Here is a 19,961-nt window from a genome sequence, read left to right as displayed (position 1 = left end):
CTTCAATAAGGTTATTTTTTTATTTTTTCCTGAACATCAGAAAGCCACTCATACAGGTTTGGAACGACATGAGGGTGAGTAAATGATTCTGAAATTTTATTTTCTTTTTGGGTGAACTATCCCTTTAAGACAAAAACTTTCCTAGAATATCATCGTATGCTTAAACGTTAACTTTATGGAAAAGACTTAAGTAGTCAAACCTACTCATTAGAAGGGGGGTGTCTTAATTCTGGAAATATATCCTTGTGTGTGTGTGTGTGTGTGTGTTTATGAAGAGATCATGCAAAAACGGATAACTGCGTTTTAACAATTTTCAAAATTGCATTCCAATTAATCTCATTCAAACTGCAGTTGGGTTATTTTTATTAAGCAAAAATAACTTTAGAATACAGCTAACTAACACAAAACACGATAAAAAAAGATGTTGATAATAAAACTTTTTAAAATAAAAATAAAAACTGAGTTTTTGCCAATAAACTAGATTTCAGCTTGCATTTAAATTTGCTTTTATTTTTTCCCCAGTTTCTTTATATTTTTACATTTCTGTATGTGTATTCCAGTTTGCATGTGAATTTGAGTCCGCTTGTGTTGCACGGTTCAGCGTGAGTCAGCTCGGATCCGTAGACAGGTGAAGTGCTCCGGTGATGATGTCACAGCGGCACGGACATCGGTGTCGTTTTCCCCGGTGTTTACTGCATCTACATGCGAGTGTCACGCGATCTCCCGGGTGTAACGCGTGAGTTTCGCTCTCCGCCGCATCGGTGCAGACGCTCCGTGCCGAACACGTCATCCCGGTTAGTAACGGTAGTGGGATTCCACGCGCTCTGGATGCTTCCGTTCATCCGCGCGCTGCTGCTGCTGCTGCATCAGGGCGGGATGCGATTTACGGTCTGCGCGCTTCTACCTCGCGTGTGTCGTGTCGGTTGATCCGTTAACGGAGTGAGTCTGCGTCTGTCTCTACCGTGACTGTGCCTTGCCGTTACCGGGGACTGCACCGGGGGTCCCGCGGCTCGGATGGCGGCGGCACCGGAGGATGAGGACCGGCGGCCCATCAGAAGAGCTCGATCCAAGAGCGACACACCGTACCTGACTGAAACCAGGCTGTCCTACACACTACAGACAGGTGCGTGTCCGTGTGTGTGTGTGTGTGTGTGTGTGTGTGCGTTCACTGCTGTACTTCTGTCGTTTATACCATGGTACTGAATGATTATTGGATGGCAGCAGCATGGTTCTCCAAACAAGGAATACCGTGATATTAAACTAGTACCCTACCAAATATCTAAACACGTGCTTTATAATATCTGTCCAAAATATAATATTGAGTGACTGGGACATATACAAGACAGTAGTTATTGGTATATGTATTTTGATATGGTACTAAATGATTAGCTGCATCATATGCACATACAAAAAAATGCTCTTCATATGGAAAGAATAAAACATTTTCCATTATACATTTAGTGAATTTACTCCGAATACCATGGTATATGCACTTTAATAAAGTAAACACACATGTGGCATTATATTTACATAGCACTCCAAGCTACTTCAAAAAAAAAAAAAAAAAAAAACATGGTGATTTGACATGTACCATATTATTTAGAGTATTTACTCTACAAAGAGTTACAGTATTACTATGGTAAATGTCCAAAAACTTGGTAATACCATGGTACTGGAGGATTTATTGCTTATATTTACATGGTATTTCAAAGTTACCTTGAAGAATACTATGGTGCAGTGTCCAAAAAGTACTTATGGAATAACATGGTATGCTTTATTGTGGTATTAAATGTACATGTGCCGTTATATCACATAGCACTCCAAGCTACTTCAAAAATATCATCCATAACTGACATGCAATTTACAGTATTTATTCCAAGGTACTTCAAAGAATCCCAATGTTACTATGGTAAATGCACGAGAACGGATAATTACCATGTCTATCTTTATGACAATATTTAATTCAAAGTACTATCGGGAATACAATGATGTTACCATGGAACAGTGATTGACACATAAACATGACCAAAGATTTCAATAATACTATGGTAAATGTGCTTTGATAAAGTATCAAACATGGTATTACTATGGCTCTGGATGATTACACACCCATATACAGGACATGGTACTCCGAAGAACTTTATAAATGACCATACCAGGGTTGTGTAAGTGCTCCAGAAGTGTGTTTTGGAGATGCAGATGTTTGTTTGTGTTGGGAAAACACACACACACACACACACACACATCTCAGTCCAAGCCTGGTTCACGAAAGGAGATGTTTAGGCAGAATGCATGAGCTTTATTTTCCATGCAATGAAAGTAGGTGTTTATTTCTACTCTATTTGAGCTTTATTACTCGTCTGTGGGACTCGTCATATCTCAAATCCTGCAGTTCAGTCTTCATCAGATTTGGAGAAATGTAGCATTGCAGTGAATGGGTGCCGTCAGAATGAGAGTCCAAACAGCTGATAAAAACATCACAATAATAATTCTTCCTCCAGTGAAAAAGTCCATCTCCTGTTATCGCTCACATCAAAATCCAGCCACATGCTTGTTTAAAGCTGAATTTTTTTCAGTTTAATGTAAATTAAGTTCAAATAATATTCAGCTATTATTATTCTAATAATATTATTATTCTTATATTCTATTCAGCTTTAACTAATTTTGATCTCAGTCTTAGTTTTAGTAATTTAAGCACTTAAATATTAACTTATTTTAGTTGCTGATGTGAAATTTCAATTTAAAAATTTAAATGTACATTTTTCATCTAATATGATATTTTATTTCAGCTTTATTTTACTTTAACCAAAATTACTTTTAATGGTTTCAGTGACTCACAGCACTGGTCAATAAATGATGGACATTTATTATACTGTAGTATATTCAATTACATTCATTTAAGGCAAATTAAGGTAAATGTAAGGTTTTATTCTATTTATTTAGGTTTAGGTAATTTTGTTGTGTGCTTGCCATTTTATTTATATTTATTTATTTACTTACTTTTTTAACAGTTCTATGATTTGTTGACAGTGTTGCTATCATTAACTAAAACTAAAACTATTAATCAAACTTACATTTAAATTAAACCCAAAAATATAAAAAAATCTGTTCTATTATGTATTTTTATTTCAGTTTTAGTAGTTTTAGTTTTTGAAGTTTTTCATCTAATATTTTAATTTATTTCAGCTTTATTTAAATGTAAAATGTTTGTAGTTTCAGTTAAAATATCAGTCCTGCTGAAGTGTGAGTATATTTTGCTGTTTTGTTCTTGTGGTTGATTGAGCTGATCGATCAATATGCTGTGAGAGTCCAGACACAACACACACACACACACACACACTTCACCTGCAGCCTCGTCCCCACATCTGTGTGTGTGTGTGCCCAGAATGAGCCAATCACTGAACCATGTGTTAGAATGTCAGATGTATTACTGCTGTGTGTGTGTGTGTGTGTGTGTGTGTGTGAGACACGGATACAGTTGCATAACAGCATGGATTAAACTATTTGTCTATGTGTCAAACTGACTTCTGAGTTACAAAACACTGGTTGTGCTGCACTTCTCTTCAGATCATCGTGGTGATCGTTCACTTTGTGCTTTATATTCTGCCCTTCACTGAGGTTAGCATTAATTTGTAGTCATTTAGTAAATGAAGCTTAAGTGAAGTTTTTGCAGGGACAAATAACATAAATATATTCAGTATGTATCCAGGTAAAATTTAAACCCCCCCAAAATCATATATGAATATGCATAAAGGAAATTAAGTCATTTCTGTGCATATCTCCACCAGATGTGTCCAGGTGTTTTTCTCTTTTGTGTGTGTGTGTGTGATTCTTGTTTGTGATTCTCTAATTCAATGGTTTTATTTTACATCACTTTTTTTATGTCACACTGTTAATTTACATCTCTCTCTCTATTACACACACACACACACACACACACACACACACACACTTAATTAGAGCAAGAGTTGGCCATCTGCTGGAGGTTTTAGGATAGAAAGCATGAGAAATAATATTCATTCCAGCATATGAGTCATGGTTGGGTTTATCCAGGATAATATTTCATCTGCACGTAAATTAGAGCCACGGCTGTTCTGAGGACAATTTAACACAATATTTCTCTTTATTAGCAGTTTTTAAGGCATTCTGATCATTTTATTAAGGGTAAAATCAAGTACTATAGCATTACCATATGATATAAAAAAATAAAATAAAAAAAAAACTATATATATATATATAATTTAGTTAAAATATATTTTTATAGCCTATATATAAAATATGTGAAGCGGTGTAACAGTGAAGCTGAATTGAATACATTTTTTTAAATTGGAAATATATTTAGTTTAAACTTTCATATAGCAAGAAAAATAGATTTTGATTTAATAGTGTTTAATTTTTTACATAGTGTACATTAGGTTTTTATCAAGCTATGCGGAGATGTTAAATCTACATAATTTTCTATGCACTACAGATAATAAATGAGCATTTCCGACGGTGTTTGGGAAAATGGTTCCCGTTAATATTTTTACTTGAGCACGGGTTTCTGTAACCGCGGCCTCTAGCGGTGCGACAGCGATTCAAACACGGTGACGTAGGCGGGGCTTCTCGGTACATCCGGTCTGGATCTGGACCCATACCGTGTAGCCAGCGAAAATACTAATATGGTGGAGGCATAAAAATAAATATTGTTAAAAAATAAAAATACAATAAAATAGAGCCATAGATGTAACAGCCGTTAACGTGATATTGCGTCATTAATATTTCAGAGCGTAACCTTCAGCATAGTATCCCTTAACAGCGCCTTCCAATCAAGTGGGCCGAGCCAAGTTGCCTCATTAATATTTATAAGCCAAGCCTTCAATATTGTAGCCCACTTAACAACAACCTCCAATCGGATGGGCCTGAAGGACAAACGTCACGTTGGAGGTCATTAATATTCATAAGACGAGCTCCCGTCCCGTTAACGGTCGATTCCGCTCCGCGTATTTTTACGTGGACTTCACGGCATTGCGTCACGTTGATGAATTTGAAGAGGTGCTACCGAGAGGCGCATCCGTCCGCCTATGATAAACAAATCTGCGCCAGTCAGTTGCGTCGGTGATATAACCCCGGTTCGCGCGGCTCGGGATGATCGGTGAGGCTCATGAACTCGCTCTTCCGTTCGATCTCCGCGCCATCCCGCGGTGTGACGGATAGACACGGGTCCGCTGCGACCATGGCGGGTCCCGCATTCACCGGAGCGCACGGGACCTGGATCACATCCCGGTTACGGGAGGACGCGTCATCTTCCTCATCGTTATCATCTTCGTCGTCCGCAGAGAAACCGCGCAAACGGAGAGCATTTAACCTGGTCAGATTGCGGCAGCCCGCCGCCCCCGGTAACAACAACACACCGTTTGTGATCTCCGGTCATATCAAGCACATCTGCAGTAACTGCAGCCGCGGGAACGACATCCGGGACGGTGAGTGAGAACCGCGGTTAACGGTGCTGGAGGATAAAATAGTCTTTAAAAAATGAATAATTATTAAAATATTGGCCTAGTTAATCTTTAACCCTTTAACTTTCACCCCTAAAAGAAGCTAATGTTTTGGGTTTTTTTAAATTCTTAGTAGACATCTAATAAATGTGACCAGACATAAGGGTAAATTAATTGTTTGAAATTGAGTTGTATGCATTATCTGAAGCTGAATAAATCATCTCTCCATTGATGTGTGGTGTGTGAGGAGGACAATATTTGTCTGAGATACAACTATCTGAAAATCTGGAATCTGAGGGAGCAAAAATATCTAAATATTGAGAAAATCATCTTTAAAGTTGTTCAGATGAAGTTCTTAGCAATGCATATTACTAATCAAACATTAAGATTTGATATATTTATGGTATGAAATGCACAAAACATCTTCATGGATAATTTTGACCCATACTATGTATTGTTGTCTGTTTCTACAAATATACCCCAGAGACTCAAGACTGCTTTGTGCTCCAGAGTCACAAGTATCCTCAAGCATGTTTTTCTTTTTTAATTTATGTTTTATATAAAATCTATCATATGATTGACCTGTCAGTCCATGCAACTCTCGATTTAAATTCAGAGAACTATTTTATGAGTTATAGTCCAATAATAAACAATCTTTTAACTTTATTAGTAGGTCTTGGACACATTGCATAACCTTAAGGGGCCCATAAAGATAAAATAGTTTTTTAAAAGCAACTATTTAATATATTTATTTAGCAATATACGATATGTCCTTTACATGCATGATTTTGGATAATTATGGTAAATTAACACTAATGCATTTCTCATATTATGCTATATTTCGGTTCTTTACCCTCTATTCACAACAACATTATGGTTTCGTCCCTATAGATTGCCGGGTTCGAACATGGTTAAATACTGTACTCCACATTTGACACTGCAGTGTAATTTTACCATTACTAATTAAAAATATAAAATAAAGATGGTTTACTTTACATAATGTAACACTTATATGAAATATGATGTAAATCTGACTAAATAAATGTATAATGCAATGCATTGCTTTTTTAATGTGCAAAATGTCCACTATAATAGCTGGAAATTTATGAACATTTATGTTTCTTATTAATATAAATACTGTGGGTTTTGGAATTAAGTAAATCTGCATGTGATCGTTTCGTTGTCTTATTCATGCATTCTGCATCAGGGTTGTTAGTTTTTCCCAATGACCTACATTCATCGGTCAGATGTAGAGCTGAAGTGAACGTTCAGCCTCCTTCAGCAGAAAAGCCCTTCTGGAAAAACAAGCTTCGTTCTTTCCTTTACCTGCTGACCTGTTTTAATGCACCGGTCTATTTTTGTACCAGGGCCGCTGCCATTCGGGTTGTGAATGGATCCAGAAATCTTCCGGTTTTCCCAGAGGACGCTCCCAGTGATTTTGTGTTTTTTAGACCAGACCGATACAGTTAGAGTCTTTTTGTTTATAGAATTAAATTTAGCTTTTATTCAAGTTTTATAAAGTTATTTTAAAATTTCATGGCATTCGCTTAACTACCGCATGTTGAAAGTCCTTGTGCACCTAAAAATGAAAGTATGCTGAAAATGTGCTCACCCTCAGGCCATCATATTCTTCTTCAGATTTGGAGAAATGTATTTATATACTTTATTTTTATATAGCGCCTTTAAAAAGTAAAAATGCAACACACGTCAGCCAATTAAAAAACAAACTAAGATGTAAAAATCAAAACATCCTAGTAAAAGCTAACCTAAAAAAAAAAAATAGTTTTTAAGTAAGATTTAAAAATACTTAAATTCTGTGCATCTCTTAATTCGTAGAGAGAGTGCATTCCAAAGCGCATAGTAAGAGAAAACCCTGTTTCCAATAAACCAGCTTGTGACAGCATGTTTAAAAGTACAGATGGATATTAAGGGGCCAGACCATGCAGTGCTTTATATGTGAGCGCAAGGATTTTTAAATCATCTCTGAACCTGACCGGGAGCCAGTGCAAAGACTTTAGAATTGGTGTAATATGTTCATTTTTCCTGGCACCAGTCAGGAGCCTAGCAGCTGAGATTTGCACACATTGCAATTTAAGTGTGGTTTTAGGAACCCCAGCAAAAAGTGCATTGCAGTTGTGAATGCGAGAAAAAACTAAGGTATTAATAAGCCAGTCACAGAGAGGGATCGCATAGAAGGGAGTCTAGCAATATTTTATGAGATGAAAAAAGGAGTTCTTAAAAGTGTACTGAACATGATAGTCGAAAGACAGACTCGGATTAAATATTACTTCTACATTTTCTTATTTAGTTTGTGACTCCAAAACAGAGCCATTAATATTTAAAGGTAATGAGCCAGCTATATGAAGCTGATGGGAGAAAAAAAAAACATCACATTTTTGCCAAGGCCTAGAATGAATATAAATCAGTGTCGTCTGCATAAAAATTATAATTAAGCCCAAGTGATCTTAGAAGCAGTTTGAGTGGAAATATGTAAATGATAAAAAGTAAGGGACCTAAAACGGAACCTTGAGGAACACCAGTACGGACAGAGCCCATTTCAGTCATTGAGGTAAGATCTAAACCAGGTTCAAACAGTCTGAGTAACTGTTTCCAGATGATTGAGTAAAATGTTGGGATTAAGAGGATCAAAAGCAGCACTAAGAAGAATAAGAACAGCGAGAGAACCAGAATCTGAGGCTGTTAGCAGATCAATGGTGACAGCTGTGAAACAACTGCATTATTTACAATGTGTTTAGGTGCAGAGCATGAAAACTTGTACGCACACAGCCCTGATGTTAAAATGCAGATTGTGAAACAATAATTGTAGCATTGCTCAGCAATGGATGCTCTGCAGTGAATGGGTGCCGTCAGAATGAGAGTCCAAACAGCTGATAAATGCTTCACAATAATCCACAGCACTCCAGTCCATCAGTTAATGTCTTAAGAGAAAAGGTTTGTAACTAAAATGAGTTTTTCCTCCAGTGAAAAAGTGATCTGGTCTGAATCAGGAGCGAAATCTACACAGATCAAGCAGTGTTTACAAGCCAAAACTGTTTAAAACCGCTTTAAACAAGTATGTGGCTGGATTTTGATGTGAGCGATAACAGGAGATGGACTTTTTCACTGGAGGAAGAATTATTACTGTGATGTTTTTATCAGCTGTTTGGACTCTCATTCTGACGGCACCCATTCACTGCAGAGCATCCGTTGATGAGACTCTGATGCAATGCTACATTTCTCCAAATCTGATGAAGAAACAAACTCCTTTGCATTTTTGGATAAGCTGAGGGTGAGGACTTTTTTTCAGAAAATTGTAATTTTTGTGTAACTTTTCCTTCAATTTTCATGCCGTCATTTTCAAGTAAAAAAACTCAAATGTAAAAACAAGTCAAAATAGAATTCCTGTTGAATCAGATGTAAAACAGCATTTGGACTCATAGTGAGTGCTTTTTCCACACTTTACAGTCAGTAAGGGACCATATTAGTCACTCTGTGAAATGAATAGTGGATTATTAGAGAGCAGATGTGTGCAGAAAGCTCCGGAGATGTGAAATATATATGAAGATTACTCTCCTGCGCTGAGGAGCTGGGATTAGAAACGTACACTTAACGCATGTCACAGTCGTCTTCCCCCTTCTGAATTTCCTTAATCTAAGAAAATTAATGTTAATATATGTCTTTGCCCTATTTTATTGAGTTACCAAATGGAGAAAGTAAAAATATCTGAAAACATGTGATCTGAGACAAAATGGAAAAAGAACATGAAAATATTCTGTTTTAGTAATTTCTTCTGAAGATTATTGAATTAGTCGCGTTAGTTTTTCCAATTACTTGATCCTAAAGGTATTTGGTCTCTGCCATGACAATTTTAATGCTTCGTTTCTTCTCTTTCAAAACCATTTAAATTCTTTTGGCTCATTTACTCGATCAGTGACCATTCAGGTTTCATTTAAGACTCTTAAAAAGCACAATGAAACACATCTCCTATTCCTAAACACACACACACACATATATATAAAGCCATATTTCTAAGGCTTTTAAATGATCAAAACCTTGCTGTCACACTCAATCTACTGCATGTCTTTTGTCTCTGATTGATAGTTTAATGTTTTATCCCGAAAAAGCTCTTTCGGTGTAACTGTATGAAAGCTTCTGGTGTCAGATCTTTCCTGATTGTGATCAAGTAAAGGTCAGAATACGGTCAGTAATATCTCCAAATGAACTTTTACTGGACTGAAGCAGCTCAGCTTTACTTGATTCTCCATCAATCATGTTTTAGAGTCTCAAATCTGATCCTCAGGATCTTTTGAGGAGCGTTTGTTTCCAGAAGCTTTACTTTCACTGTTCCTCAGCGGAGAACATCTCACATCTTCTGAGGAGCCTTGATTTCTTCAGCTCTCAATCACTGTTTGGTTCATTTACATCTCATCTGAGACACATTGCTGGAGATATAGAGCGAAATCTGATATTAAGATCCTTTTATATCAAAAAACATAATTGATGTTTATTACAAGCATCAGAATTTCATCACTTTTTGTCCATATAAATATCAGCATCAGCACCAATTTGCATATATTAGCTATAAAAGCCAGAACATTACATGTAGTCATTCAGCAAATGAGGACAATGGAAGCAATCAAAATCAACAAAAGAGCAATGATGTTCAAGTGCTAGAGGAGCTTAACGCAATACACATAGCAAGTTTTTTTGTGTGTGTAATAAAAAAGAAAACAGATAGAACAGAAAAAGAATAGAGCAACATGAACATGAAAGTACTAAAACATAAAACACACGCTTTAGATTTACCCCTAAAGTGACACTAAACAGTTCCATTTTTACAAAATGAGGTTATTTGTTCATATGTCAGGCTTTATACAGGGTTGCAAACGTCCCGTGTGTGTGTGTGTGTTTGTGTTCAGCAGAGGGGGCGGAGCGTCTGGCGGCGATGCGCTCTGATTCGCTGGTTCCCGGGACACACACGCCTCCGATCCGCAGACGCAGCAAACTGGCCAGTTTGGGACGACTCTTCAAACCGTGGAAATGGAGAAAGAAAAAGAGCGACACGTTCAAGCAGACGTCTGCAGGTACGAGACATGCACAGCAATCCACCTGCAGACGCACGGTTTTCATTTCTAAGCAGTTTCGTTGATGATTGGCAGTGCTGGAGAGGAAGATGTCGACGCGTCAGAGCAGGGAAGAGCTCATCAAGAGAGGCGTGCTGAAGGAAGTGTATGAGAAAGGTAAGAAAAGAGCTTTTCTACTTAATCAGATCAAGCAGACAGCAACTGAATGTTGAGGATGGGCGATAATGGGTTAAAAATACATCATGATAACTTTCTGGTATTAATCGCGGTAACGATTAACTGACGATAATTCAGGGAATCTTATGCATCCACCAAAAAAAGTTTAGAGAACAGTATTATCTTTCCTATTTTTAGTCAAAATAGGGAGTTGTGAGCATTACGGAGTACATACTTGACTGTTTAATTCCTACTGGAAGCCAGAGGGCGCCCTTGCGCGTAAACTTCACATAAGCATCACAGAAGTAATAGAATTTATGAAGCTCCAGGAAATCCCTAATATGTGACTCAGGGGCACAAAACCAGTCTTAATTGTAAATAATTTTTCGAAATTGAGATTTATACATCATCTGAAAGCTGAATAAATATTTTTCTAATTGATGTGTGGTTTGTTCGGAGGATAATATTTGTCTGAGATACAACTGTTTGAAAATCTGGAATCTGAGGGATGCAAAAAAAAAATTGAAATATTGAGAAAATCATCTTTAAAGCTGTTTAAATGAAGTTCTTAGCAATGCATATTACTAATCAAAAATTAAGTTTTGATATATTTACGGTAGGAAATTTACTAAATATCTTCATTTGCACATAATCTTTACTTAATATCCTAATGATTTTTGGCATAAAAGAAAAATTTATAATTTTGACCCATACTATGTATTGTTGGCTATTGCTACAAATATACCTTAGAGACTGAAGACTGCTTTTGTGCTCCAGGATCACATATGAACAAAAGCATCCAGTTTTCAATGTAGCTGAAAAAAACGCAAATAGAGAATTTTTTATCTTGAGGAAACTTGAGGACTATAAGCATATTATTTTTATAAGGATAAATTATATTTATAATGCAATGGTAATGGACATAGCGTGTATCACTGTATATAATACTGTAAAATAGAATAATTTCATGTCAATAAATGGTATCTTTGTTGGACAACAGCTTTGTAAACGGGTTCATACATGCTACTGTACTACATGTATTCAAGGCTCTGACCGATTTTTTGTCGCACGTGCTTTAGTGAAATAAGTCTCGATCTGTGTGTCAGTAGAGGAGGTCAGTATGAGTGATCTGGACAGACAGACGGTCATCAGTCCGGTGTCAGAGTCGTTAGAGCCCAGCGGCACAGCGACAGGTGCGTTACTGTCCACTTCTCATATTCTGCACGGTTTGACTTAGAACCTCACCAAAAACAGCTGTAGTTTAGTGTCTGATGATAATCTTTCACCTTCAACATAAAGCTGTTTTTGGATAGTGTACCTTTAAGACATTTCACACCGATATTCACCGATATTTACCGATATTCACATAGAAAACTGTGATTTTTTAAAATGTATTTTTAATCAAATAAATACAGCCCTGGTGAGCAGAAGAGACAAAACACAAAAACACAAAATTTTATGACCAGTAGTGTATAAAAAAAGGCAAAAACGTTGATTTTATTTATTATTTTATTTGATCACTTCATTTTAAATTCAAATCTTGTTGACTTCAAGTAAATATTTTAGATCAAAGGGGTTCGGTTATAAAAAAATATTATTTATTAATAAATGTAAAAATATTTTGAATTAGTTTTCAATTTAGTTGTTTTTGTCATTGTTATATGTATTTTTATCACACATTATATATAAAGACAAAACAAATAAGATTCTTAACTAGTAGTGTATAAAAAAGGTGTGTGTGTTTGTGTGTATATATATATATATATATATATATATATATATATATATATATATATATATATATATATACATACACACACACACACATATATATATACCTTTTTATATATATATATATATATATATATATACATATTATATTTTATATAAATACTATTATAAATTCTAAATAGCAGTTTTCTTTGTGAATATATTATACAATATATTATAATTTCCGTCATCATTCCTCCAGTCTTCAGTGTCACATGATCTTCAGAAATCATTAAAATATACTGATTATCTGCTCAGTTAAGAGTCTTTTTTCCGGTTGTCTCTCTGTGCTCCAGTGTCGTTCTCAGAGGTCCAGTCGTCTGGAGAAACTGTGGCGTGTCTCTCGGATCTCGTCCCAAAGCCATGTCAAGCCCCGCCCCCTGTGAAGCCTGTGCCGTTGCCTAGCGACAGCGCTGACATCACTCACGCGAGGCCGTCGTCGCTGAAGCAGCCTCCTGCCTTACCGCCGAAGCCATACAGCCGGATCCCCAACCATCTGACAGGTGCACTCACACTCCTCTGTCTCTCACCAACACCAGCAGAGAACTAAACTCTGTCTGTCCTCCCTCCAGAGACGCTGGCCAGGCTGTCGCCGCCTCTGCCTCCAAAGAAAGTGATGATATGTGAGCCGACGCCCTCGTTTCCCCTCAAATGCCTGCCGTCCCAGGGCTCACACACACACGCGCTCACACACACACACTCGCAGCAGTACGCCACACTGCCGCTGTCACTGCATCCACCCAGCCGCATCATTGAAGAACTCAACAAAACACTCGCACTCACCATGCAGAGACTCGAGAGGTGAACACACACACACACACACATACACACACACACACTAGGTTTTGGCTTTTCTCCTGAGGCCACAAGAGGGTGCATCAAGCAAAATATTACTAATGCATGTTTATCAAAGCAATACAATAAAATGACTATCTTTGGAAAAACTGCATAATGTTCATTAACCAAATGTAATTCATTTTATATAATATAACAAGTTGCTTAAACAATTACAAACAAAAGAGCATCATGCAGCTCTCTTCTGCAAGAGCAAGAGTAACGTTGATAGATGTCCCTCCAGAAAATGTAAAAGGCTTAGTTTCAGTTGTTCTCTTTTTGCTAGTGGTTATATAGCGGTCGATAATGCCGATATATCGGCCGATATTTGGCGTTTTGTAAATATCGGCATCGGCTGATAAGTTTTTCTGCTTGGCTGATGTGTTCGAAGAGGGACTTTTATTTTGACGGCGCACACGGTGCTCACACTCTCTCTCTTGGTTGTCGTCGTCGTTAACAGTTCTGTCTAATTAGGATAGAAGTCTATCTAATAATCACATAGAACGGTAAAACAAAGGAATTAATGTAAACAAAAAGTATTATGATGATTGCTTTTATATTATTAGTAATAGGCAAACATTCAAATACTTTCTCGTTTGCTGTCAGCATTAAGCAAATACGCATTTATATAGTTTAAACATCTTTGAGTGGCTAATAAAAATTTAAATATCAATTATTAATTTTATCTTTAAATCAGCTCTACTGTACTATTTAAGTACTTCAGATTTCATAAAGATGGGAAATGTTGCCTTATTGTTTACATTTTTATACAATTTTATTTCGGTTTACATTCATTTTTGTTATGCTTCATTGACTAATTAAAATGAAGTTGAAATCAAATCAAATATAAATATTATTAAAAACTTACGCAATATATCTTCATGTAGTTTAAGTTGAAGTACTAAAAACTGAACAGAAGCTCAAACTGAAAATACAATGAAATAAAATGACAAACTAAAACTGAAATCAAAATAAATATAATCTAAAGAGTAATTAAAAAAACGGATATAAACAACAAAAACATAACAAAATCATTTAAATATAACTGAAATGAAAAGAAAAACTGAAAATATAAAAATACAAGCTGATTCAAAATATTAATGAGAACTATAATGGTATATAAATAATACTAAAATAACTGTGTGTGTGTGTGTGTGTGTGTAGCTCTGTACTGCAGGCGATGCCATCTGTCCTGATGGAGACGGAAGAGGAGAAGGAGAACAGAGATTCAATGCACCAAACTCCTGCCAACACACACACACTCATCACACACACCTTCAGCACACACGAGGAAGAGGACGAGGAAGAGGAGGATGATGACGACTCGCTGTTTACAAGTACGAGATCTGGCGGGAAACACTGCATGTGGCTCGTGTGTGTTTGTGAAATTAATCTGTGTGTGTGTGTATGTGTGTGTGTGTGTGTGCAGGTACGCTTGCTTTAAGGATCTTACGGAAGGATTCGCTGGCGATCAAACTGAGCAATCGGCCGTCGAAGAGAGAACTGGAGGATAAAAACATCTTACAGATGATGAGTGACCAGGAGCGGATAGAGTCCAGACAACAGATCGGCACCAAACTCACCCGGTGAGGAGACACACACACACACACACACACATGCATGCACACACACACATGCACACACACATGCACACACACACACACACACACATGCGCACAAACACACGCACACATGCGCACAAACACACGCACACATGCACACACACATACACACACACACACACACACTCACGCATGCACACACACGCACACACACGCATGCACGCACACTCAGGCATGCACACACACACTCACGCACTCACGCATGCACACACACACACGCATGCACACACACACATGCACACACACGCATGCACACACACGCATGCACACACACATGCACACACACACACACACATGCGCACAAACACACGCACACATGCACACACATACACACACACACACACACTCACGCATGCACACACACGCACACACACGCATGCACGCACACTCAGGCATGCACACACACACACACACACACACACACACATGCACACACACACACGCACACACACGCATGCACACACACACACACACACTCACGCACACACACACACACACACACTCACGCATGCACACACACACATGCACACACACGCATGCACACACACATGCACACACACACACACATTCTCTATCTCACACGCTCTCTATCTCACACGCTCTCTATCTCACACGCTCTCTATCTCACACGCTCTCTATCTCACACACTCTCTATCTCACACACATGCACACATACTCAAACAGTTTTCACGAACCTCTTTGATTTAAAATATTTCTATATATTTTATTTATATTTCTACACTCCTAAGTAAGAATGTAACAGGCGTGGAGTAATGTTTGATTGACAGATTCACAGCCAATACCTAATTTTAATATGCAGACGTTGAGGGAATTTTGAACCAATGAGATTTGACTGTGGGCGGAGCTATACTTATTAAAACGAACACAAACTGAGCAGCAAAATATTGCAATGTCTTTGATTAAATTGCTTTATTATCAGGTTAGGATGTCTGTGAGCTTTTTAAACGATCGTAATAGCGTCTCGTGTCTGTGTCCAGTCGTCTGAGCCAGAGACCGTCAGCAGAAGAGCTGGAGCAGAGGAACATCCTCAAACGTACGTCTCACACACTCCAGTACCAGTGTGATGAGGAACGCTTCATGTTGTGAGTGATGTGTCTGATTGTCTGTGTTCAGCGCGGAACGAGCAGGAGGAGCTGGAGGAGAAGCGCGAGCTGAAGAAACGGCTCTCCAGGAAGGTGAGAGCAGGAGATTTTCTCCGGACTCTGTTCCTATAACAACCATCTATCTGGGTCACAGCATGCATTAGATTCGAGTTACACAACGTCTTCAGGAGTGTGTGTGTGTGTGTGTGTGTGTTCAGCTGAGTCAGAGGCCCACTGTAGAGGAGCTCCGAGAGGCCAAGATCCTCATCCGCTTCAGTGATTACGTGGAGGTGGCAGAAGCTCAGGACTACGACCGGCGCGCAGACAAACCCTGGACCAGACTCACTGCTGCTGATAAGGTTCATCTCCATCACCTCAGCTTCTCTGATCAAATAAAAGATTGATGCTTTCTCTTTTGAAAATTAAAGCAGAAATGTTACATTGTAAGTAGTAGAATTTTGCATTAAAAACTATATATATATATAGTACATATCATGTATATATAGTACAGATCAAAAGTTTGGAAACATTACTATTTTTAATGTTTTTGAAAGAAGTCTCTTCTGCTCATCAAGCCTGCATTTATTTGATCAAAAATACAGAAAAAACTGTAATATTGTGAAATATTATTACAACTTAAAATAATAGTTTTCTATTTGAATATACTTTAAAAAAATAATTTATTCCTGTGATGCAAAGCTGAATTTTCAGCATCATTCCTCCAGCCTTCAGTATCACATGTCACATCAGTCGATCACATGATCATTTAGAAATCATTCTATTATTCTGATTTATTATGAGTGTTGGAAACAGTTCTGCTGTCGGATATATTTGATCAATAAAAGGGTAAAAAGAACTGCATTTATAAAAAAAAAAATAAAAAAAAAAAATATATATATATATATATATATATATATATATATATATATATATATATATATATATATATATACACGTGTGTATATATATATATATATATATATATATATATATATATATATATATATATATATATATATATATATATACGTGTATATATATATATATATATATATATATATATATATATTCTAATAATATATTTTCTTTACTATTACTTTTTATCAATTTAACACATCCTTGCTGAATAAAAGTATTGATTTTATTTTAAAAAAAGAAAGAAAGAAAATTACTGACCCCAAATTACTGACCAGTAGTGTTTATTGTTATTACTAAATATTAATATTTTAAAAACATAGCTTTTTTTTTTTATTATTCATCAAAGTATCCTAAAAAAGTATCAGATGTTCTGAAAAAATATTAAGCAGCAGAACAGTTTCCAACTTTGATAATGAATCATCATATTAGAATTATTTCTAAAGGATCATGTGATAATGATCCTAAAAATTCAGCTTTGCATCAACAGATATAAATGATCATTTAAAGTATAATAAATAAAAAACAATTATTTTAAATTGTAATAATATTTCACGATATTACATTTTTTTTCTGTATTTTTGATCAAATAAATGCAGGCTTGATGAGCAGAAGAAACTTCTTTCAAAAACATTAAAAATAGTAATGTTTCCAAACTTTTGGTCTGTATTGTATATATGAAATCACACTACTTGTTTTACATTTAGTTTTTACAATACAGTAGTATTATTAAAGTAGTAATATATTGCTAATTAGAAAAATCACTTATTGTCACAATCAGTTTTTTATTTTTTTATTTAAATTTTTTTTTTTTACAAATTCAAAATAAGTACAGCAAATGTAACAAAAAAAAAAAGACAATAATTATCAGGAAAAAAAATACAATTAGATTTTTTTCTTTCTAAAACGTTGAGTCCATGTCAAAACACACTTCCATTCAAGAGAGATTTTGCCTTCTATGGATGCTTCTAGTTTAAGGATGAAATGTTTAAACACGGACCGTGTGTTCAGATGCACGGCTGATCTCATGGGTTTGTCCCTCTCAGGCTGCCATACGCAAAGAGCTGAACGAGTTCAAAAGCACAGAGATGGAGGTGCACGAGTCCAGTCGACATCTAACCAGGTGAACACAAACACTCGTCTTTCTGCCTAACCACGAGAAAGAAATCAAGCTTTTTTATATACCCTTTTTGACTATTTAGACATTTTTTTATTTAAAATATGCATATAGAAATAACTTACTATTATTTTAATTTCAGTATAAATGTTTTCAAATGAACATCTTGTATTATATATTTATGTCTATACAATAAAAATGTTACATTAATGTTATATATACAATTTTCTTTAATGAATACTTTTATTTATTTAGTAAGGATGCATTAAATGGTGTATAAGTGACATGAATGTTTTCCAATGTTATAAATGCATTCAAAAATATCTTTGAATATTCTATAAACATTTAGAATTGTACAAACATCCCATTCATGTACATGATGTCTGGGTCTGGAGTATTTGATGGTGGTCAAGTGAAGAGCATTGCATTGTGGGATGGCCGTCATGTTTAGGGTGTTGTCTTTCCTGTGTTCTCTGCAGGTTTCATCGGCCGTAGAGCTGCTTCAGCCCGTCTCTAATGGACTCTGGACAGACTCTGTTTGATCAGGAATCCCTCGCAGCAGATCTGAGCTGACGCTGATCTGTCTGTGTGCACATATTTCTCTACATTTTGACAAAAACTGATCTATCACGTGCTCTTCGCCATGAAGTTCTCTCTTTGTGTTTAGTTTTCCAGCCGATGGTTTTTAATGCAGCAGACGATGTAGTTGATTTTCTATTTGTAACTGATAAACTATTCCAGTCCTTTTAGTTTTCAAAAACCAAGAACACTTTCGACTTTCTAACGAGTGCAAACCACATTATTACACGCCGTCTTTAAAGAAATAGTTCTGCCAGAAATTAAAATTCATCAGTGTTGGAAGAACTATTCCTTTAATTCCACATTTCCTGCTTATTTGTAACTTATGTGCATCTGCTTGACACTTTTATCCAGTGCTTTTAAATACGTGTTTTTATCAGTTCGTTCATTCTTTGGGAGTCAAACCCCTGATGTTGGCTGCTGTTTTAAATCTTAAAACCCAAGAACATCATTAACCAATAACAAAAGAGCAAAGTTTGCCACGCCCACGCTGCTGACCAATCACAGGAGGCGATCTTGACGGGCGACAGGACAGAGCAATAACGTGTTAAGAGTGACTGATTGTTCTCGAGTCCTGATGAGTGTTTCCAAACCGGGTTTTCGTTCCTCCTTCGTCTCATTTTGTTCTCATTGGTGCTCAGCCGTCATGTGATCGAGCGTTGGGCGACCCTTTAAACCCCGCCCACTTTACAGGGCATCCGTTGCCAAAATAAAACCAAAACAGTTGAAGGGAATCACAATAATCAGTGTTATGTTCGTTTCTTTTGTATTTTATTCACAGTGTTCATACAGAAATAGCAACAGTAACATAAAAATAAAAAGCTCATTCTGATTTACAGTAAGGTCTCGTTTGTTAATGTTGCTGTACAACAGTTCATCTTCACTAATCATAATAATAATAATAATAATAATACAGCTGTTCATGTTAGTTCACAGTGCATTATTAAATGTGAATTTTTTGTGCACTACAAGGAATTAGTTATAATTTAATTACTACCTAAACTATTTTTGTTTAATTGAGGAACAATAATTATTTTATTTTAATTTTATTTACTTTAACTTTTAATTTAAATGTCTTGTTAAATGTTGAAATCTACATTGTAAGTGCATTACACAATACTATTCTGATTACATTAAAGAGCAAGAAGTTGCCTATTTTATTATAATAGTAATAATAATAATAACAAAATGTTAACAAATACAAATACAATATACAAATATTTTAATTGTAAAAAAAATATTAAAATAAAGTAAATATTAAGTAGAACTTGACTAAAATATTGAATCCCCAAACTAAGACTAAT

At 36.2% G+C, this 19,961-nt stretch overlaps 1 protein-coding gene across 6 annotated transcripts; it reads left to right on the top strand.

Annotated features, from left to right (window-relative positions):
* The first annotated feature begins 857 nt into the window (after positions 1-857).
* LOC127984032 (phosphatase and actin regulator 1) lies at positions 858-19,495 on the top strand. 6 transcript variants are annotated; one of them, XM_052586494.1, is made up of 13 exons: positions 858-1,123; positions 10,400-10,561; positions 10,637-10,717; positions 11,824-11,910; positions 12,784-12,990; positions 13,060-13,288; positions 14,486-14,658; positions 14,751-14,907; positions 15,942-15,997; positions 16,078-16,139; positions 16,265-16,405; positions 18,008-18,084; positions 18,558-19,495. In XM_052586494.1, the coding sequence occupies exons 1-13, from the start codon at positions 1,015-1,017 to the stop codon at positions 18,571-18,573; spliced, it is 1,557 nt and encodes a 518-aa protein (XP_052442454.1). In that variant the 5' UTR covers positions 858-1,014; the 3' UTR covers positions 18,574-19,495. The 6 variants fall into 6 exon arrangements, with proteins under 6 accessions (XP_052442454.1, XP_052442453.1, XP_052442450.1 ...); XM_052586493.1 differs by having other exon boundaries at positions 10,397-10,561; XM_052586490.1 differs by lacking the exon at positions 858-1,123 and adding an exon at positions 4,972-5,462 and having other exon boundaries at positions 10,397-10,561; positions 11,827-11,910.
* The last annotated feature ends 466 nt before the right edge of the window (positions 19,496-19,961 follow it).

Source organism: Carassius gibelio, chromosome B20 (genome assembly GCF_023724105.1).
Source record: "Carassius gibelio isolate Cgi1373 ecotype wild population from Czech Republic chromosome B20, carGib1.2-hapl.c, whole genome shotgun sequence".
Lineage (NCBI taxonomy): Eukaryota > Metazoa > Chordata > Actinopteri > Cypriniformes > Cyprinidae > Carassius > Carassius gibelio.
The sequence above is the reverse complement of the archived record's forward strand: the minus strand, read 5'-3'. Positions and strand labels throughout refer to the sequence as shown.

Excerpts from the sequence above, each read along its gene's own strand:
- LOC127984032 (XM_052586488.1), top strand. The coding sequence starts at position 5,144 with ATGAACTCGCTCTTCCGTTCGATCTCCGCGCCATCCCGCGGTGTGACG. Across the intron at positions 10,562-10,636 it reads GTTCAAGCAGACGTCTGCAG|TGCTGGAGAGGAAGATGTCG; the intron begins GTACGAGACATG and ends GATGATTGGCAG. Across the intron at positions 13,289-14,485 it reads ACCATGCAGAGACTCGAGAG|CTCTGTACTGCAGGCGATGC; the intron begins GTGAACACACAC and ends GTGTGTGTGTAG.